Raw genomic sequence first — 22,634 nt, forward strand, 5'->3', positions numbered from 1 at the left:
CAAGATATTATTTGGAGCCAGGAGCCGAGACTGGCCAGTAGCGACCGCGGCGATTATAGCATCGCCTGCTCTGTTATGGATGGATCCTAAACAGTGGTGCCTGGCGGACAAAACTGCATTTGTCTCTTCGTCCGAATCGCTCCGGAGAGCAGCGACGGAGAACCTGTGGATCCGTCGGGCCTCTCAACCTTGAGCAGATCACCCTTAATGAAGGCATCAAAAAAGGAGAGGTACTTTCTGCCCTGTCTATTTCAGTAATACAATTATTTGGATAACTTGAATTAGGGCATTAAGAGACAATAGAAACAAAAGAGTTACGGACGTCCTGGTACCTTTTTCTGGGCAGCATAAACCCGGAAAAGGACACACGTTTAACCGAGGATTAACCCTTAAAAACAATAGCCCATTGCATATTCATACACCTCGTACATGATGCATAATTCCATTCAAAGGATTCTGTCTGGTCATCGTCAACTTCTTCCTCTGAATCCTAACAGTGCCTTCGAGGTGGGAAGAAGTTCGTTTCTTCTGGTAAGAGGACAATAAATTCTTTTTCTCTGAAAGATTTACATGTCCTGTGGCTGCTATCTCGCTGCAAGTCCTTTCTTTTAAAAAAAGTATCCTACATAGCATAGTTTCTATTTTAACATTTTGTTATAACATAGAACTATATTTAACACACTACTTAAGAGAATTAATACAGCATTACTTTCTAACACAACACATATAATATTAATTTTAATATTTGTGAAAAGCCAATCATAAAATACGCATTTTTCACACCGCCCGACCCTGCTGTCCCTCGTCCAACCTAAAAATGGAGGGGGGGGAAAGTCCATTCGGATTAACTCATGTGACATTGTTTTTATTCCCGGCTTTGTTTTCTGTTCCGTTTTTGCCATCTGAATAAATTAGATGAGGCTGAGAAGCAGAATCATTAGAGGTGGAAGAAATCTCTGGAGATGGTCCAGTCCCACCCCTACCCCAGGGCAGGGTCACCCAGAGCAGGTGACTCGCTCCAGCTGGGGTTTGAATGTCTCCAGGGAAGGGGGGGGCTCCACGACCTCCCTGGGCAGCCTGTCCCAGTGCTCAGCCACCCTCAGAGTAAAGTTCTTTCTCATATTGAGGTGGAACTCCTTGTGTTCTAGTTAATGTAGAGAACATGGAAAATTTCATTTTCATGCTGAAGCATACGTGTCACAGGGTTTTCTTAAGTAGAGGATGTGAGCAGGTGCCTTCCAAACATGCGTGTGTGTGTTTGCATGAAAACTTCTACAGATCTACATCAAATTCAGTGCTGTCCAGGAGGTTTTCACAATGCATTTCTACAGTTGTATTCCTGGTATGGAGAGGGCAAAAATCTACAGGAGTGAAACCACATTTGTCATAATCAGAAATTCATACTGGTTGAAATATGTTCAAAACAAAACCAAACAATGAAAGCAAAACCACCATGGATACAGAACACACACACATATACAAAACCAAAGAAAAACAAAGAAAACCACCAATGCCATCTCATGGCTTCTACAAGACCTAAAAACTTCTAATCCTGGCAGCTCAAACTAAGATGTGCTCCAAGCATAGAAGCAGTAGAAGGGCTATTGCTGGTATTCTTGCAGAAGAAGAAAAAGGAGTGAGCCTTAAAAAGTGCTGCATAAATTTAAAATATTGTGTGTCTCTACTGTAATTATCCCTTTCAAAGCCCTTCTATAATCTTCCCTCCTGGAGTTCTGCTGCCTAAGTCTAAGGGTCCAGATCCTGCACAGAAGTACGGTTCACAGGCTTGAGTCAAGGAAGCAGTCTATGAGTTTGAGGAAGCAGAGGGGGAAAGTCAGGGATGTGGATCAAAGGCTCCTGGTTTAGAGAGAGGTCAATACAAAATAGCAGGTAGGGGTCAAGGCAGGCATCGGCCACAAAAACAGCCTGAGTTCATTTGCTGAGGTTAAAGTACCTGGCCCCTATGTTCTAACATGACTTGTTTGCACTGAAACTTACAGCATGTTTCCATTAGTAAGAAGTGTGACTGGAATTAGGATATCTAATAATAACACATGTTCATCACAGAGGAAAATAACGTGACCATGCTGAAAAATCTATTAACAATGCACTACTAGAAGCTGCAAAAAATTGTCATTACTCTAACTGGGTAATCTGTCACCTCTTTGAGGGTTAAGACACAAATTCTTTTAATAATGTAACATTTCTGTTTATCATACAAAGTTGGCATGGTTTTGTGTTAACTTTTTCTAGTAAAGGTATAGAATTTTTTTTTCCTTCTCTTCACTTCTGTTCCTGTTGGCAGAAAGTATCAGCAGCGTCCCTCCACACATGTTCAGCAAGCACATTCTAATACCAGTGTACCTCATGGGTTTTTAAATTAAAACTTGATTCCTCAGAAAGAAACTCAGAAACAAATGTGGTGGATCTGAGCAAATGAAATTTTCACAATACAAGTAAAGCTCATAGAAACATGTCATTTTGGAAAAACACAAGTTGTTCTCTCCCTTACTTCACAGTAGTGGTCTAGGAAACAGGCTAAGTCCATTTTGAAGTGCATTGAAATATACAATTACACTTTGGGTTTCTGCAGCACAAAGGCCTCCTCCTTCCTTCCTCCCCCCAGGATCTGCCCAAAAAACTCAGCAATCCCACCCGGTGCAGTAATGCTACTCCTGGGCAATACCATGCATTCTTTGTCCAGCATTATCTTCCTGGCTGTCTTGCACCAGTCCGAGTCAGTGCCAACACTCTGATCCACAGCAGTGACGCTCCCGTGCTGACACAGCACAAAAGACATTCGGCATTTTTCAAGCTAGCACTCCTTCTTCAAAACGTCCTGATTTAATTCAATCACTGAAAAAGAACTGAGAGGTAATGTGAAACCCAAGCGCTCTAGCAGTCTCCACAGATCTCCAGCACAGCCATGGGAAAAGTCAGAGCACACCTTGTGGCACAGACCAGGAATATGCAGCTGCACATCAAGAACGGCACAAAGCAGAGCTAGGAGAGTGGACACCTGAATCAAAAAAACCACCTTCATCAGGAACTAATAAAAAATCATTAAAAGGAAAAACATACGAATACAGACCTTTCAGAACAAGTTTATTAGTCAACCACAATTATAAAATTTAAATATTTATATAGCAAGATGGAAAAATCTTAAGTAACCAAACCCTTCAAGTTATTTTGCTGCAGTATACACAGGAATGGTTTATTTCTTTAACAAGCTGATCCAACACCATTCTTCACTGACAAGTGTCTTGAAGGCATGTCTAATTTTGACAATGTGTTTCACACATAAATGCAGTATACAAAAAGAAAAAATTAAAGACCATACTAAACTGATTAAAAAAAAAAAAAACAAACAAAAAAACCAGGCAAATTGAAGTAATCTACTCCATAAGGAGCTCGTGGCTAATAATGTTTATATATGTTGCCAAAATTCAAAGGGTACAAATTAAAATGGTCTTTGATACATAAATAACATGTTGTAAATGTTTTTTGTTTTGTAAAACATGCACGAAGTTCCCACATTTTTAAAAAAGTCTTTTGTACCAGAGAAGGAATACAAAGGCAGCCAGAAATGGAAGCATTCACAAACACCCAGAATAAGGCCCTTCAGAATTTATTTAAAGTAACACATTAAACCCCTTCATTCTCAGGTAAGAGATTAAGAGGCCGAGACACACATCGTCTGCGAGGGTGAGGATACTGGAGGTTGGCAGTGTCAGCATCACAAGACTGCTCTATCAGAGGAGGAGGAGGAAGGAGCTGGGCATGACTGGACCATCTCGATCCAGCCCGTGGGGAATCCAGAGGGGGAAAGAAATACCTGAAACAATTAAGAAAGGAACAAAACACCAAAACAAAAAAACAAACAAAAAAACAAACGAACAAAAAAAACCAACAAAACAAGAAAAGAAGAGAAAGGTAGTAAATACAAGGAGAACCAAAGGGGAGAAAAGACATGCTGGAAAAAAAAAAGGCTTTAGTATATCCATGCCAAAACCAATAGAACATAATAGCAGAAATCAAGGCTTGTAATTCAAAACAAGACAAATCTGGAAACTCTTCTTTAAAGCAAAATGAGTATTTTCCACTGAAATTCATCGAAAATAATACCATAGTCACAGTCCTAGCATACATTTTTACAAAAGAATGGATTGCTTTGAAGTCAAAAAGGTGGTGTAGTACAGCTATTAACAGGCTTTCATTCTCCCAGAATTTCTGTGATTTTTTAACAGCTTTCAGTAATGCTTTGTTTATGACACAAAATATACATTAAATATTATCAAAGTACACTTGCTGCATATGCCTCTAATTCAAATTAACTTCACAGCATTTCTAGAAGAGACGTAAACCCACCACTTTTTACATTAATGATATACATTTACAGAGAATAACTGCTTTGAATGAAATACAGTCCTTGTATCTATTTACATATTTCTGCAAATTCCTCAGTGTAAATTCAAGATTCCTGATGAATGCAAGATTCAGAATTATGCCACTCCATGTAACTTTGCTGCTGTTTTTATTAAAACTTACCCGTAACATTTGTGCATTTTAGTATAACTATATTATGTTTTCTGTCTTGTTTACAATTCTGTGGACTTACAACAAAGAACAGCTATCAGTTTATTAAGGAAATCATGGGACAAATAACAACAAACTGTATTTTGGTTTCTATCTCTGTATGGCTAAAGTGTTTGCATTTTTCAAGGATATTACGTTTAGAGAATTTAAGTACTCCATGTGATTATAACTATTACCACAGGAATGTACAAATACGTAACAGAAAAAGTACTTTTTTAGGATGAAGGAAGTATGACAGTACTTACAAAACATTTATTTGAAGTCATACTAAAGAATATAAATGAAGCAATAACAAACCACTAAAAGCCATCATCTGTACAATTGTCAAAACAGTTTTCTCACTCCTTTAGAACTAACAGTTGCATATATTACAAAGCAGTTACAACCTTGTAATGTTTAGGGACTCTTAATCAAATGCTGAACACTCTGATATGCAAAACAAACTGGTTCTCAAAACAATTTTAATGAAAGTTATTATAATGGTCGTTTCCCTCCTCCCATCCCAATCAAGGACAAAAATTCTTGGTTTTAATCACAAACTATCTTTTAATTTTACAAGCTTTCAAAAACACGTTCTGATGGAAGTTTTGGGGTTTGGGTGGGTTGTTTATGGTTTTTTTCCAAACAAGATGCCTCTCCAAATATTTTTCTATCAGGCGTTCCATCAGTATCAAACTGTGCAGGCTAGTACAAAAACTGCACACAACGTGTTTGAAAAAGGCTTTTTGAACAGTATTTAGTAGTTAGCAGGCTGCTGGTGTCTTGGGAGAGGTCAAACGGCGCTGGGGAAGGGGAAAAAGGAGTTCGTTTCCATTCCTGTGTGCATGCAACAAGCAGCAAAACACCAAAGTTACTCCAGTTAGCTTGGTATCAGCTCTGCTTTCTGTTAAAAAGGACATAATACAAATGGAGAATGGAAATTGTATCATAAATCTAGACACACAATTACATCAACATAATAATACAGCCCTACTGGTTTATTTCCTAACAATCTACATTACATGTTCTGAAATTTATTTCGAGTACAAATCCAGTTTGGCCATAGCTTTTATAGCCTTTTCCTGTGCTATAGCTCTTGTAAATGTTTAAACATAATAGACATAAAACACAGCATGTACAGTCAGAGACAAGTTATGTGTAGGATACCTATTTAGTCAAATGTCAATGCCTAAATCTTTATCAGCATGTTAACACTAAGACAGAAGTTAGGAACTGCGCTTACACAACTCAGGCCAGTATCACTTAAATAGAAAGCCTGTAGTAAAGTGTGTATGGCTCAATCCTAGGACAAGACACCGTATGTCCCGAAATTCCACAGCCCCTGACTTAATTCTGGAAATAACATTGTCTTACAAATTGGAGGAAAGAATAATTTATTAAAAACCAAAACAAAATACCTTCCAAAATACAGAGCAATGAAGGGAATAGAAATAATGCTAGAAGTTTCAGCTGCACAATGGCTTAGCACCAAGTTCAGGGACAGGAGAAGAGCCACCAGTGGGGGGGGATGGTTTGTCTTGGTGGCAGGGCAGTCTTAGATAAGGAGATTGTAAAACCACACCCTATGCTAAAGAGTTGTAAGACAGCCTGCATTTCCCCACAGGAGCCCAAGCAAATGCAGCTACACAGCTCTGGGCATACCAAGTCCAAGGCAGGGCTGCATTTCATTTGCTACACTGAAAGTAGAATCTGGAATCATGACCAACATAATTTTGCTGCCCTTTTTTGTAGGGACTGGGCCCTTTACCAACTCTTGTGTCCACATTTGTCTTGTGAGGAAAATGTGAAACCTGTTCTCTGTTCAACAGGGCTAGGGATCTTGAACTGCCATTCAGGATTCACTGCTGAAAGGGCAAGAGGGGGCAGGCTGGTGCTACTCTTCAAAAGCCAACTTTACTGATAAGCATTCCAAACTGAAAAAAAACCTCACATGAGTAGCTGCACATGGATGGAAAAGAAAACTATCCCAAGGCATTTGAAACAAAGGTGACTACATAACTTAGAAACTGCTGCTATGGAATCTAGCCACATCTCATCCTTAGATAGGACTTATAATTCTGTAAAGCTGATTGTACACACTGCACCATACACATGCAAGACCCAGCATATTTCTACATTTCAGTGTGCACAAATGAAAATGTTTTTTCAGAAGAGGTAGTAAAATTTACCCATTAAAAAGCAATTATTACAGAATAAAAACCTAACGGAGATTGAGGCAAATTATTTGCAATATGAATGTCATATGAGGAAAATTTAAAAACCACGAAACTTTTATTCAACTGATGCTACAGACCTGCAAAAAACATGAAAACTAACACTAACATTTGATTGTTGAAACTGTTATGAAGTAAATTTTCTTCCTTCCCTCCTGCTATCTTACCCCAGAGAAAAACAGAATTTGTTGCTGGCATTTTTGCTTCACTTTTAAACATGTATCTAAATCAAAAGGGCAGTTACACGCCAGTAGGATGAAGCTTCTCCTTTGAAAGTATTTCAGAAATGTTGTTTTTAATACTATGAAAGGACTAAAAATGAAAATAATTATTTACCTTGCTTATTTATACAGATTGATTGATTCAGTATGACTTACTGTTTTGTTCATTTTCCTCTTAACACTGGAATAACAGACAAACCACAGAGCAAAACCAGAGGAGCTTATAGAAGTACTCATGCAATAAATGACACTGCACTTTAAAAACATGTAAAACAAATATGAGAGCTAATGAAATGAAGATTCAGAGAAAAGACTACTGAAAATCAGTCTCTCTACTACTTAACCTACCTGCTGGCAGATGATCCATTTAGTGAATTCTGCAGACTTGTATTGGCTGAACCTAGAGAGGCATTAAAAATTCCCTGCTGAGAACTACCATTCACTGGACTCCCATTACCTTTCAGTATACCAGTACACTTCCAGTTGTCCATGTAATTAGCTGCAAACACAGATATACAGACACTGTTAGTGTCTCTTCTGAAGCTCAGTTTCTCTACAAACATGTTTCAACTGCCCCACACCTGGTGTGAATCACACCTGAACTTCAATACCCATATATAAATCTCAAACAGCTGAGGATCTGGCCCTTTAGCCTGGTATTCTTTGCCTGTCCATAACTTAAAACTCAGTTTCCACTATTACAATACTGAGGAACAAATGAGAATGTGTAAGGTAACTGCCAGTAGATTTTTATTGTTGTTGTTTTGGGGGTTTTGGTTTGGTTTTTTTTTTTTTTTTGGTTGGTTGGTTGGTTGACGGAGGGGGTGCATTTATCTGTTTGTTTGTTTTCTCTTAAAATGTAAACATAAAACCCCATTTGCCGGGACACTGTGACTGAATGTAGATTTTCTAGGTTTAGAGGAAAATTTCCAAGTCAGGAAAAATATCCACCTTACTTTCTAAAATGACAACTTTATGTAGCTCTAGCCTGGTGAAACAATTTCAGGGCACGGTAACAACTATTCACAGCAGCCTAAATCATGCAAGTATTTAACACAGGAAATTATTTCCAAATTCTGTTTTTCTTAAATGTAAACAGAAATATAGAAAACATAAATCTTTCACAAATCTAAAATGGACACTCACTCCAAAATTATTTTTTTAGTAAAATTTCTCAAGTATATTCAGCAGTCTACAAAGTTAATGTGTTTCAAGTGGGTGACCTTACCCTTCCAGAGCCTAACACAGCCATCATCACCAGAGGAGGCAAGCACTGTGCCTGTAATATTCCAGCTCACTCGCCACACCTGGGAGTTGTGATTATCAAACTGTGCCACAATATGAATTTCAAATTTTGTTAATCCTCCTGATGAAGTCAATTCTTTCCTGTTTAAGAGAAAAGTGACAGTTCTGTACAACTGTTCAAATGTCTGGGCTTGAACATGATGTCAGAGAGAACTAAATCTTTGAAATAACAACTGTTATTAGATTAGGTATTCAGGCAAAATTATAGACTTGCTCACAATCTTGTAACCTTAAAAATCAGGCTGCTAAAAACTATCCTGCATACATTATTAATTTTGCTTTGCAGAGACAATTTGAACAAGACTGTATAGTATGCATCACATCACACCAAACCATCTTCCTCTTAAGCTCACCTTAGAGGTTTTAGTGTGAAAATTCGTACGTCTTTGGTTGCTACAGCCAAGATGTGGAAGGATCTTCCCAGATTCGGAGCAAACGCAATATCATGTACAGGATCTGTGACTGTCATCAGAGCTTCTGCTTTTGCATACTTCCTGTACAGTGCAAGACATAAAATTTTAATGCCATGAAAATTGCCAGTGATGCAAATTATATAAAGCAGATATAGGGGAAATGGGGAAAAGGGTTAAGTAAACATGATAAGACTTGCAAAAAATAATTTTTTTTAAACATAAATTTAGGCAATAATTTCAGGCAAATTACTTCAGAAATTCAATCTATCAGATACAGTAGCCACTAAGTACAGTATGCTACAGTATTGTGAGTCATACAACAAAGCAAGAATTGCAGTACAAAGAACATTTTTGTCTGCAATTGGAAAAGGGAAATAAAGATAAACATTCCATTCACAAAACTAAAGGGAATTTGCATCTCAGTAACTCACTAAATTTTCCATGCTTTTAGGCAGACCACTGTCTGCCTCCTCTGCTCTATGACAAACACATATTCCACTTTCTTAGTAAGTTACAGTAACTTTATTGTTAACACATGGAGAGCATTGCCTGAAGCTGAACATAAAATGCACAGAACACTCTGGCTCCTTTCCCACATCGGTCACTCCCAATCAAACACAATTTCTCTGTTATCATTTAATTGGAAGTGGTGGTGCACAAACTTATTAACCTTTTCTGGTTCTGTGAACTCTTGACTGTACAACCTGAATTTTGACAGACCATGAGCAACTCACAGTCCTTTCTGTCATTGTAATAATGCCTTTAAAATCATTGTAAGGTGGATTTGAACAAAACAGTGCCTGGTGCAACACAATTCAAATTTCAACTGTTAACTCCTTGTGCAAAATTAAATACATAATTTAATAGTCACAGAACAACAACTCTCCCTTTAAAATGCAGGTAAGAACACTGACATTTTTGCACTGACAGAGAATAAAATTATCAATATTATTTCTCTTAACATCAGTTACCATTCTGAGGTCTTCCTCTTTTCCTACCCAATGGATCAGAGACAAAATTAAGGTATTTTTATTTACTGCTTCACTTCACATCTAATGATAAGAATAAAAGGCCATATATTATAAACAACTTCATGATCCCACAAACATTATGTATTGTTATTTAGCATACCTGGTATTTTCATTATATTCATAAATTTGAACCTTAGCCAGTATATTTGGACTGTTGTCATCACTTCCTACAGCTATCATTGGAGAATGTGCTCGAGAGCTAAAAGGTGAAAACAAATACTGTTATATTTACATATTATACCTATATATCTATATAACATTTATATATAATATTTTCCATAGAAAGTACACCAAGCCATTTGTTAAATTTCAAACACATCATCTATGGAGAAAACAAAACATCACAAAATACCACAAGGAAAAAATCCCAAAGAAAAAGGAGTTAAATGCTAGCCACAGTTACCACTATCTTCACTCTGTTGTTTCGAAAGCCCACCTTATACACTCACTAAGGTGAAATCATTAGACAACATTATTTAGCAATTCAAGATTATGTTCTCAGAGAGAAGAACTGACTTTCTATAATAGACAGCATCTGCAGTCTAGTATTTGCCAAAAGTCTAGTATTTGCCAAAAGTCTGGCAGAGTCTGCATTCTTTGCAGTACTTTTAAATATTGATTTAGTGATACTTCATTCAGGTTTCAGAAGATAAATCACATAAGCTAACTGTACATGAATTCTAGTTTTTAAATCAACTTTTATCCTATCCCATGCATTAAAGTGAATTCCTGTACGCTGAAACTTCAGCATGGACTACTAATGGAGAGTAACTGGATCAGCAGGACACAATGCTGTGTCCACAGGGAAAACCATTAAGTGCTTCTGGACAAACAAAAATCAAAGCAGTTCAGTTTTGAATGGTTTTTCCCTTCCTGTTACAGCCATAAAGCAAATGTTTTAGTAACATACCTTGAAGGATTCCAAGAAATACAACTGCAGCTGAGCTTACATGAGATTTCATGCTGAAGTGACCACTGGCTGAGATTCATCACATCTGGAGCTTCATAGATCCTTACAACTCCATCTGCTGAACAGGTTGCTAACATAAGACCCATATGCTTGGGAGCAAACTTCACATCTGTAACAGATGTTCTACTGTCTACTAGAGTGGTCCTCTTGACCTGCAAAGAAATTTCCATCAAAAATTTATTCCCTAAGGAAGGCTAATCAAAGTCTGACAACACCATTTCATAGGATTGCTTACCTCTTCTACCACAAAAATTCCCCCCCCCCAACTTATCTATTGCTTGAAAGATGAGCAAGCACAGCCAGTGTTGTTTCAAATTATCACTTGTCAGAGAAAAACCCAACTTTAACTCTACTGTAGGTGGGATTCATGTCTGCCAGTTGTTTGCCAGAGAACATCTTATTATGAAACACCAAAAAGAGTGACACAAACTGGCCTGAATGCAGCCTGCTGCAGTGTGTTTTTATTTTGCAGGTTATTGTTTGATTTGTACTTTGGTAGTCCCTTAGGGTTTTTTTCTCCCCCTGTTTTAGAGGGACACAGACCTGCCTTTGTTATTCAATTGAGCCAGGTGTCAGTTTATCTGTTTGTTACTTAGCTACTTTTCTGCCAAATTTCAAACCCCTCCCTCCCACATCCAGTTGTTAATCCCTCCTGTCCCAAGCAGTTTTCCTCCCTTCCATTCCTTGCCCTTGTGTTCCACCCCCACTGCTCTTGATTAGTTCAACATTGTATCCTCCCTTGAGACCTGCCCCCCTTTATAAGCTGCTGTTTGCCCCCAGTTCCTGGCCTGGGACCCCGAGACTCGGGGAGCGTAACATCAAACAAAGTAACCCAGTGCCACCCAGGCCCATGCTGCTGCTGTCCTTTTGTTCCGTGCTGCGCCTGCACTGGTAGGTGGGATTCTGTGGAGCCCCGAAACAGGGGGACTGTCTCCCCCCCACCGTCACCATCTAGCCAGGACGTGTGACAGCAGCCAGTTAGCTGTTTTCCTCAAATGTTTTAAAAATACTTCCTTTGTGTTGGAATGTTGCCACAAATGAACAAAACACAGCCAAAATCAGAAACTTTACAACTACAGAAGTCTCACCCAGTGACTCTGGCCTCGGAGTTTATCATTTGACTCTCCCACTATTTCTTCCCATACAGCTGCTGTTCTATCAAAGGAGCAGGAAGCCAGGACCTGCCCAAATTCAGGATGGGCCCATGTCACACGCCACACTGATCCACTATGTGTCTGCAAGAAAACATCAGAACACTGTAAAGAAGCAACTTACTGAGTTAGGCCAAGGAACCATATATTCTCATGACTTTCCGAAGAAGAGAATTCTAGGAAGCAGTAACACTGTTCCTCTGAAACCTATGTTCTTTTGTACAAAGTTACATATGAGCTGTTGCAGTTCTTTATTCTAACCAGCACTGCAAAGTTGTTGCTCTTAGTGCTTAAATGCAATTATTATAAGAACATTTCAAGGCATTATTTATTACTACTTTAAGTTCCAAACTATAATTCTGCCTTGATGCAAAAAGTACAGTTTTGTTCTCAAATTTCAGCCATTACCATGTTCATTTCTAGCTTGCCTGTACTTTTCAAAAGCACTTGCAAGCATTATTAATGTTCTTTTTAATATGAAGCTCCTCTTTCACACCTAGTCAACATTCCTGTCTTAGAGAAAGGGAACTCAAAAGCCTCCCTTGCGTTGCCATTTACAGGGATGAATGCATTGTGGTCCTATTAAACACAAGTTTAAGAACAACTCAGAAGCTGAATGCACTAATTATCCAGCTGAAGCAAAGCCTCTATATGACACAGTTCTCAAAGGTTTTGAAGAACAAAAAGCAGAGGTCAGATGTTGTAACATTTAATAGCCAGACATCTTCCTTTTAATTTCCCCCCCCTCTTATTTTTTTTTAAGTCTTTCTATATGCGAAAGGAAATATTAAATTAAAAGTTAAGGTACTGCTTTCTACTCCCTGAACACGAGCCACTGATAATATTTACTAAGACTAGACTGCCAACATAACTAGGTACTAACAAGGGCAGACTGCATGTTTGCCTCTGCTTTAAATGAGAGGCACTAGAGATGCTTTACAAAAGCAAAGAAAAAGTATTTTACACAAGACATACAGAATCTACATCAAACCAAAAGCATTTCTGCTCTAAAATTCAGCAGAAATGAAGCATGTTTCTCCAAAAACAAAGGAGAAATCAGGATTATATCTGTGTAATTTTTACAAATACAAACCTTCCAGCTGGCAGTGCAATGCCAATCTCCATTTTCACTTTTGTCCCAGACCTATTGAGAAATCAAAATACAATTATACAATTTGTAAATAAACCTTACTGACTAGTACTTTAAAGACACAACCATTCATACATATAAATAAAAATAAACAAAAACATACACACACATCCCCACTAAACCTTTTCATCCAGGACACTGTACTGGGTTCAGTACAAAACTGCACTTTACTCCACCATGAAACTATCCCTATTACAAGTAGGGAGAAGAGGCACCACCTGCAAAATCCACTATTGTATGACTGCTATCTCTTTTTAAACAGTAAATTACATAGAAGAGAAATTATTACAATTCCCAATAGTTTATTCACTTTGTTCCGAGAGCACACTGCTCTGTTTCATTCTAGAGCCCCCAGCACTCTCACGTGCTCAGCTCTGGTTGCAAAACCCAAATGCAGCTCCCAGCACTCATCCCAAAAGCAGAGTAGGACAGTAAAATATACATCAGGGTAGTGGGGGAACAGATCTTGTTTCTTTTTATGAGATTTCTGCCTTGATTTTTAACCACATGCAAGTCACTGAACCTTCCCCTCTCTTAATTTTCCCATACATCTTTATACTTAGGTGTTTTTTACTGAAAAATTATGTAGAAAGTCATGAACGTAACCAAATGAATGACACCACCTGACACTTCTGTTTGTCACTTATTCACTTTAAAGCCGCACTGAAAGTCACCTCTTGTCAGCCAATCTGGCTCTCTAACACAACCTGGGTCATGCCGTCCCCTCTGGCTGGAGGAAAACTTCTGAACAGTCTCATAAAGGATTCACTTATGACTGGAAAGAAATATTACATTGCTAAAGAACAGTTTCTGTGTTCAATCCACCTCGTGGCAGCTCTTCTAAGAACTTCACACTCTAGGTAGTCAGTCCAAATCAAAGATCCCCATGGCTTTGGCTTACTTTCTGGGGAGACCATTTTATTGTGGTTGGTTATTTGTGGTCAGGGAGAACGGGCTGCTTCTTTGTTTAAGCCTAATCTACATATGACACAGCTTTCTACAAAAAAAAAAAAGTGACTTTTTCAACCGTTGATCTGGATTTAATAGCATACATGTCCGCTCTCTAAAAATTAGATTTCTTAAGTCTATCCACGAGACTGACTCCCAAATATTTGCCCATCTTCTCACTATGCACAAAAAAAGGAAAAAAGCAATCAACCTTTCGTTTAAGTAAATGTAAAGTGCTACTTTATTTCCTCTAAAGGAACGTAAAAATGAAGGCTTCTAGTATTCCACACTTTCCCCAGTCTGCCAGGGCACACACAGAACACTCCGGCTTTTTGCTTACTGGCACTTCACCTTCTTCCCACAATAAATACAGATTATTGGCACTACATTATGAAACAATAATCTTTTTCGTAAGCATCCTTTAACAAACACAGATTTGCAGCTGAATAAACTCCACAAGCGACACGACTGCAGGCACAGCAGTCGGGAATGCCTTCCCTGCCGCAGCACTGGCTCGGAAGCGGAGTTCCCGTGTTTACACGCGTTAGAGCGCTCACAAACACAACGCTCACTGTGCGCTAGAGCCTCCCGCCCCCACGGCCCGACACCGCGCCGCGACCGAGCGCGGACCGAGCCCTCGGCCGCGCCCCGGCCCTGCCCGCAGCCCGGTAGGCCGCGCACGCCCGGCGCCGCGACACTCGCTCAGCACCAGGCCGGGCGGATCCCCGCTCACCTTGACGCTCTGGTCGCTGGAGCAGGTGGCCATGCGGCGCCCGTGGAAGTCGAAGGACACATCGTGGATGAGGTCGCGGTGATCCGCGGCGATGCTGCGCGCCACAAACATCCCGCCGCGGCCGCCACGCGCGCGCACGGCGCACGCCTCACGAGGCGGAGCGGGGCGGGGCGGGACGGGGGGGAGGGGGGGGGGGGGGGCTGCCGCCGCGCGCGCAGCCGCCAGATCCCGCCCCGTGCGTAGGGGGCTGCTCCGCGCATGCGCGCTCCTTCCCACCGCCGGGAAACGCGGGGGGGGGGCGGGGCAGGGATCGGTTGGGACGGGACTGGCTCGGCTCGGCTCGGCTCGGCTGCAGAGTCAGCCGCTGGGGGTCGGGGCGGTATGGGAAGTTACTCTGCTGCCGCGTCTGACTGCGACATGTACCCTTGGGAAGCGCCAGGACGAGAGGACGTAACCTCAAGCTGCACCAGGGCAGGTTTAGGTTGGACATCAGGAAGAATTTCTTCTCAGGAAAGGTGGTTAGATATTGAAATGGGCTGGCCAGAGGGGTGCTGGAGTCACCGTCCCTGGGGGTGTTTGAGGAAGGACTAGACGCGGCACTTGGTGGCATGGTGGTGTTAGGTCTCGATGGTCTCGGAGGTCTTTTCCAGCCGAGCTGGATCTGGGATTTTGTGTGGTTGCTGTGCCCACACCGCAGTCGCATTCCATATCGGATCCGAAAAGCTGCGGAGGTCGCTGTGATAACGCAGATCAATAAACAAGCGCTCAGCGCGGCGCCGTGGGGTGTGCTGCATTTGCTTCCTTAATGATTTACCGTACTAATGAGCTCTGTCAGATGAGCCTTGTGGTGCGAAAGAATGTGAGACCTTGCTTTCCGGGGAAAGATTTGGGAGGATGAAGCGCGTGACCGACAGTGCAGGCAGGGAAGCAATCCGCAGACAGGCTGAGAAACTCCTCTGAGGAAAGGCTAAGAAAATTGAGATTGTTCAGTCTGGGAAAGAGATGGTTTATGGGTGACCTAATTGTGCCCTTCTTGTACCTGAACGGAGCCTACAGGAAAGATGGAGAGACACTTTTTACAGGGGTGTGTAGTGACAGAACAAGGGGGAATGCATTCAAACTGAGAATAGGTTCAGATTAGATATTAGGAATAAATTCTATGCTGTGAGGGTGGTGAAGCACCAGGACAGGTTGCCCAGGGAAGCTGTAGATTCCCCATCCCTGGAAGTGCTCAAGACCAGGCTGGCTGGGGCTTTGAGCATGCAGGTCTAGGAAAGATGTCCCTGTCCATGGCAGGGGGGTTGGAAGTAGGTGGTCTTTAAGGTCCTTTTCAAGCCAGGCTATCCAGTGATTCAAAGTGAGACACGGTGGGTGCTGGATAAGATCCAGACTATGAAGTAGAAGAAGCAGAATAGAGCCTGGCATCACGGGTGACTGAGCTCTGGGCAGGAGCTACAGAGCAGCGATGGCTGGTCTGTAGTCAGAGGACTGTGCAAAATAAACGAACCACAGCAGATGGACACTCTTGAGGGCTCAATACTTTCACCCCTAACCTACCACCTTTCAAGGAGCTCCTTACCAGAAGAAGCACTTTCTTCCAGTTTGTGTCCTGCAGTATCTCCTCACAAACTGGGTCATGCAGCTCACATGCCAATACCTTTTAAATACCATTCATTTGTTGTAACACTGAGCACAAGACTGTTACAGCATCCTGTTTTTAAGGAATGTTTCATCTGCAAGCTGTGTTATTTACTGACTGTTCTGTCTGAAGATAACTACAACAGTGGAGAAGTATTAGCAAAGAGAAAATAATTCATGCACTGTATTCCAAATAGCAATAATGCAGTCAGTAGATTTAAGAGAAAAAGTAATAATAAAATTATTATTGTGGCAATAGACAACAAAAGCAAATACATTTGTATTTACCTAGTTTATATATCAGGACCAAAACAGTACTGAAGTCATCAGAACACCTCCAGTGCCTTAAAGCTATGGTCCAGTTTTCCAGTCATCTATTAAAGGGGAAAGGATGAAATTCCCTGATACCAGATATATCCAGTGTATATATTTGAATTGAATCAAATTCTCTGGATTCAAGTCAGATTGAGACGTTTTCTAGAAGATTTTGGTAACTGCAGCTTTATCAGAAAATTAGGTTTGACATTTTCAAAAAGACTTTTGCTTCTCACTATCTCATTTAAATTTTTCATGTTCATGGCAAAGAGAATTCAATTTCTGTTCACTCGGTGAATGGAATTTGTTCAGAGATGTCCAAATTCTTCACAGAATTATAAAGAAACTGTTACGTGCTTGTGAAATAAACATGACAGTTTGATATTTAATGCATTTATTTTTGCAAACTCTAGACTGCATTCAGTAGGGACTGATGGAGGTGCTGTTATCACATGCCAGAGGGATCCTTTTGCTCTTTCTGCATAACCTGCATACAAAATATGCAAATATTTATCACCCTAATGCATGAGTTTCATTGGCAGGCCTTATATTAAGAGTACATACGGTGGTACCCAAATGTGATAAGAAATTATAATAGAGAATAATAGATTAAGCTAAATTACAACAAACTTGGACCTGAAGGTACACCATGGCTTTAAAATGCTAGGATTCAATTATTTTTGTGATACTGGGTAAGGAAAAGTTAACATGTTGAAAAAAATATTTTTGCCCAAATACAGCAAATATAAAATTGCTTTCAATTACAGAGGGTCAAAAATGTGGAAGAATTTGGAAGAAAAATCACCAACTGATTTTACATTCTTGTCCAAGTTGGCCAATATTAGTTTTAAAAAAATATTTTTTAAATACTACAGAACTAAATCTCAATGGATAACAACATCTGGAGATGAAAAGAGGAATTTGCAAGAAAACTGTCAAGAAAATTTAGATATCTAAGGTTTACCTGTTTATATTAGTGGAGAAATTTAGTTGGCATTTATAGCTAAGAGAAAACTTGCAAAGCATTTTTAAAAATGAGAAGTTAATGAAAGGAAGAGGTTAATATTTTCTCATTTCTGAAGATGAACTGGTATTGCACAATTCCTCTCCTAGAGGGAACGTCACTCGGGGCTCTAGGTCTGGAGTACAAATACCCTTTTTTTCCCCTGCAATCACATGCAATCACTTTGGGAGTGGAAATTTCAGTATTTTCTAAACAATGGCTAAATTTTAGGTAATGCAATAGAAGCAGGCAAATGTGGTTGTGACTGTTTCAGTGCTGTAATGAGAGAGACAGTAATTTTTTCATGCTATCCTCATATGTAAGGAAACAAACAAAAGAAGGGCAACCCCCCTGCCCAAACAAATAGTAGTAATTCATCTATTTAGATTGCTAAGGAGGAAGATTTTAATTTTTTTAAATCTTTCAGCATAATTAGAGACGTGTACTTTGAACCTTCAGTTATTGCTTCATTCAAGCAGCTGGAGAGACAGTGCCTAATAAAAACATTAAAGCTGACTTTTAAGTTCTTTGGTCTGTGACAGTGTATCTGAACGGTCGATTTTTTTTAGCTATTTGGGGAAATGTCTTTTACTGTAAACCACTGACTATGTTTATAAAAACTGCATTTTTTTTAGAACAATTGTTTCCAGTCAGTGATTCAGCTGTCAAAACCCAATTCTTTTGCAATTTTAGTAATGTAATGGTTTTGTTGAGACTTGAGTACATTTCAACTAATAAATGAATATCTTTCACCTGCTCAAGTTTAGTTTATTTCTTCAGCCAGTAATATTGGTATAGTTCGAGCAGGGCAAAATTGTCAGATTCACAAATAATTAGCATCAATAATTTTCATTTAAACAATATACAAATATGTAAATATATCCCAAAGGCGTATTGTGACCTAAAATGTTTGTTTTCTCTGAAAAGACACAAAAATTGTACACTTCAAGTCAGGATTAGACTTTATTTCTGACATTTTAGTTTGGTCAGTAAGCAAAAAAAAAGAAAATCAAAACCAAATAGCTATTATTTTTTTTAAATACATGTACACATACACAAATATTTGTCCATTTTTAGATACAACCAGCCCCTGACCTCATTCCCTAGATTCAAAGCAAGTTAGGTCAGTTTGGATTTATTTAGAAACTGGGTCCAAAATCATCACTTACTTAAAAAAATCCAGGAAACGTGGATGATTGTCATCCCAGAATCTTCGTTTACTGTGGTGTCTGGTTTTAGTCAGTGCCCAGGAATGAGATAAATACATTTACCTCATGTAGACAATTGTTGCTGGTATTTTCAGTTAGTAGAAAGACTGATACAGAATTAAGGTTCAATAGAGGAAACACTTAATAGTGAAACACCAGAATTAGCAAAGGGATGAGAAGACAAGATAGAGCCTTTGTTAAGGCAAGCAGTCATTAAATAGACAGCCAGTTAGGATGGAAGGCATCCAGTCTAATGAAGAGGTTTCACATTTTCTGGGAAATGAAACAACACTTGTTTAAATTCTTTTAAATGGCCAGAGAATCTCTTGCATTAAAAGTAAAACAAAATTTGTTGAATAAGATCAAATCTCTCTGGACCTCTTCAGGAAGATTTCAAATGTTACCAAAAATTGGCTATAAAAGCTAAAATGCTACATCAAAAGAGGGATTTTCCAGTGATGTAACATGAACACAAATTATCTTGGATCACAGAAGTCTTGACATCTGGGGTAGTATGGTAAATCAGATGGAAATAGTATGAAGAGTATGTGAGCATTTTCCTTTTGCTTCCTCACCTAGGTCTAATAGAAACTTTTGTTACAAATAAATACTTCAATTTCTTCTTATCTTAATCTAGGTGTAATTAATAACAAATTCAAGATTACTGCCTAGTGAGACATTACCCTTTGAATGGTATAACAAATCTAGAAAGCAAGACACTTAGTGCTGCAATGCAGCTCCCTGCTGCATTTCCAGAGTATCCAGAGGGTTGTAAAGTTGGTGCCCAAAGGGACAGTCCCCACGGCACAGCAGTGGTTGGCAGCTACCATGGCCAGGTCAGGGGAGCACAAGCATCTGCTGCTGACGGTAACCAGAACACTTCCTGTCACATGGCAAGATAATGGGAAGCAAGCTGGAACTCAGGGAAACCACAGGAAGGTTTGCAGGTTCCAGTTAGCTGAGATGTGAATCAGGATTCAGCTACCAGCTAACGCTGGAGACTTCCTCTTACAGATGAATAGTAAGGAAAGATATTCTGTTTGTGGTGATGGTGTGCATGAGGTGGAAAAGACAGTTGTGTTTTAACATTACTATTTGCATAATGATCTGCAGAGGAAGATCACACAACTATGACAATGCTGGTACATATTTTTTAACATTTTGATTCAGTATTATACCTTGATTAAATTAAATTGAACCACAGCACAGAAGAAGAAGTAAAAGCATCTATAATAAGGTTAGTTTTTCACTTTTGACACAGTAGGCCAATTTTGTTCTCAATTTGACTTTATAAAACCTCATAACTTAATTTATTTCTGCCGGAAGTCCAGTCTAAGTGTATTAGCATTGGTAGAGATATTCAAAATTACTTTAACTGACATTGCTTTGAATTTTAAAAAATACAGTTAGTACTTTTCTCCCTTTTGACTACCTTCTTCAAGTAAAAGATGCTTTTGCCTGTAGAGAGAGATCTTATAAAATGCAAAGTCCTACCAAAAATAAAGTAAATAATGAACTGTACTCATTAAGAATGTTTGTATGAGCATGGGATAGAGGGTGAGCAAGCCTGCTTAAAATGGCTACCACTGTTACATGCTTCAGTCATGTCTGTACTAGAAGCTGGTCTGTTACAGGCACTCATGGATTATCATGCCAACAGCAAACAGCTTTCAGTAGAGTTAAAGGTTCCATTCCTGACAACCTTTTAAAAATACTATTTTTGGCAAGGAAGACATGCCTGACCCTGTGAAATCCACACAGTTTTTTGTACCATGTTTTCCTTAACTTAAAAACGGGATTCACAACAATTAATAATATTTCACAGAGAGTAAAATGATATCTGCTATTATATGTCCTAGATAAAGGCAATGTAGAAATACAAACTGGTGTTATTGAGCAATTAGATTTGGGGGAAAAATCTGGTAAACCCAGTCATTTAGGAATTTGCTTAGCTTCGAGAATCTGAGGCTTAAAACTTGGAAAGAGTTTGAAAATGTTAGCAAGTGGTCTTGTATGTGTAAAAAAAGTGTCATACAAACTGGAAGTCTAAAGGTGGATGTTTCAGAGGAAAGCACGCATAATCACAGCAGTGCGTGCAAGATGTGGGTTGAATTCCTGTTCAGAAAAAAAGAATATCAGCAATTACTGTTATGAAGAGTAAGAAAAATTAAGAGGATCACTTACCAGGCATGACTGGCCTATCATGGCAAGAAATTATTAACAAAATATTATTTTATGTGAGTAACCTGAGAGTAAAACAGGCACCTAAAGCAGAGCAGTGAACCTTTATGTATCAACCTGCTTTGTTGCTGCTGCAGAGTTCCACTTAGAACCTGTTATTTATTTTGCTAGGAACTCAATAGAATGTCCCAAACTGGATTTAAAACTTACTGTTTTATCTTAAAAAAAAAGGACTATTAGAAGATAAAAAAAAAAAAAAAAAGCTCCAACTCTATAAAATTAGGTTTTACCACTTAATGTAAAAAAGAGTAAAGGAAGACAAAGTAAGCAAAATAATTATTAGAAATGACAGTCAAGCAAAGCAGTTACTCAGTTGTGATCAAGTATAGCTGTGGCAGCACATAAAGTTGAGTTAAGGAGAAACAGAAGTGGTGCTTTATGTGTAAGTGGTTTATGGATGGGAAACTATTCTGAGTCATATGAATGTGCGAAGAAATGTGAGGGAAAATTGGAATGAAAGTTGACAAGCAACATAACTGACAGCTAGGAAGGGAATACTGATGGCTTCATAACAGATGAATATGAAGGTTGATCTCAGATGGTATAATTACATCAGAGCTATCTTTAAACTACTGATCTTAAGTTGGGAAATAGAAACAGCTTGTAGGAGAAAAAGTAGAAAATAGCTGGCCCTGAGAGTTTTCACAGTAAGAACAGACAGAAAAGTCTAAACTTAGCAGCGGTGGCTTTCCTCCGTCTGTTCTGGAGTGTGGAAAGAAACATCAGAAGTAGAAAACGGGGTATAAATGCTGACAAAGTTACCAGTTAAATCATTTTTGCAGACTACAATTATGATAGAATATCAAATGCATTATTATAGCTGTTGCTTACAGAATGGTTGTGTATGCTTGTTTATGGGCTGAGGAAGCCTTTAATGCCTTTACTGTTGGGTGCTAACACAAATCTTTCGCTACCTTATAAAAAGATTTCCCAGCACCACCAGTTACCACTGTAATATTTAATGATTTGGACAGTGAGGTCACGCAGGGTTTGGTGAGCTGGGTTTGAAGAAGGACTTCTGCCTTGTAGATTCCATAGCCTCTCAGTGACCTCAGAGACGAGCCAACTTCCATTTCCTTCAGCAGTTTGCTCGTGAAGGGGGAGAGCAGTGCTGAGGGAAGGAGCATGTGCTGCAGCCTTTCCTCTTCAACCTCTCACCATGGATGGAGCTGCAGGATGACAGTCCTCCTGCTTTGTGGGGACAGAGGCAGAGGCACAGCTGTGGTGTGCCACAGAAAGCAGGGCTGCACCACAGTACACATAGTGTTTGATGCCAAATACACATTGTGATGCCATCCATTCTGAATGTGACAATTTCATTTACTACAGGTATATCTTTAGATTATTTTTTCTTTTATTTGGAGTTTTTCTTTCTCACATATTTGAAGTGAGCATACAACTTAATGTGATCTGCTTAATAGATTGGAAAATTTTAAGTAGCTGGTTCCTGGAGCTGACTCAAGGCTTCTCCATGTACAGGAAAATTTGAATTTTGCAG

The 22,634-nt window shown here is 39.3% G+C and overlaps 1 protein-coding gene across 1 annotated transcript in view; it reads right to left on the bottom strand.

Annotated features, from left to right (window-relative positions):
- Positions 1 to 14,905, bottom strand: part of CEP192 (centrosomal protein 192) — a 77,583-nt gene extending 62,678 nt beyond the window's left edge. The window contains exons 1-11 of the mRNA XM_059843441.1: positions 14,732 to 14,905; positions 12,994 to 13,044; positions 11,838 to 11,984; positions 10,690 to 10,901; positions 9,880 to 9,978; positions 8,689 to 8,829; positions 8,259 to 8,416; positions 7,379 to 7,529; positions 3,649 to 3,835; positions 2,687 to 2,779; positions 101 to 203 (exon numbers count right to left, since the gene is read on the bottom strand). Of these exons, the coding sequence (XP_059699424.1) occupies positions 101 to 203; positions 2,687 to 2,779; positions 3,649 to 3,835; positions 7,379 to 7,529; positions 8,259 to 8,416; positions 8,689 to 8,829; positions 9,880 to 9,978; positions 10,690 to 10,901; positions 11,838 to 11,984; positions 12,994 to 13,044; positions 14,732 to 14,842 (1,453 nt within the window). The 5' untranslated portion in view covers positions 14,843 to 14,905. The remainder of the gene's footprint in view (positions 1 to 100; positions 204 to 2,686; positions 2,780 to 3,648; positions 3,836 to 7,378; positions 7,530 to 8,258; positions 8,417 to 8,688; positions 8,830 to 9,879; positions 9,979 to 10,689; positions 10,902 to 11,837; positions 11,985 to 12,993; positions 13,045 to 14,731) is intronic.
- Positions 14,906 to 22,634: the final 7,729 nt, after the last annotated feature.

This window comes from Haemorhous mexicanus, chromosome 1, assembly GCF_027477595.1.
Source record: "Haemorhous mexicanus isolate bHaeMex1 chromosome 1, bHaeMex1.pri, whole genome shotgun sequence".
Classification (NCBI taxonomy): Eukaryota; Metazoa; Chordata; class Aves; order Passeriformes; family Fringillidae; genus Haemorhous; species Haemorhous mexicanus.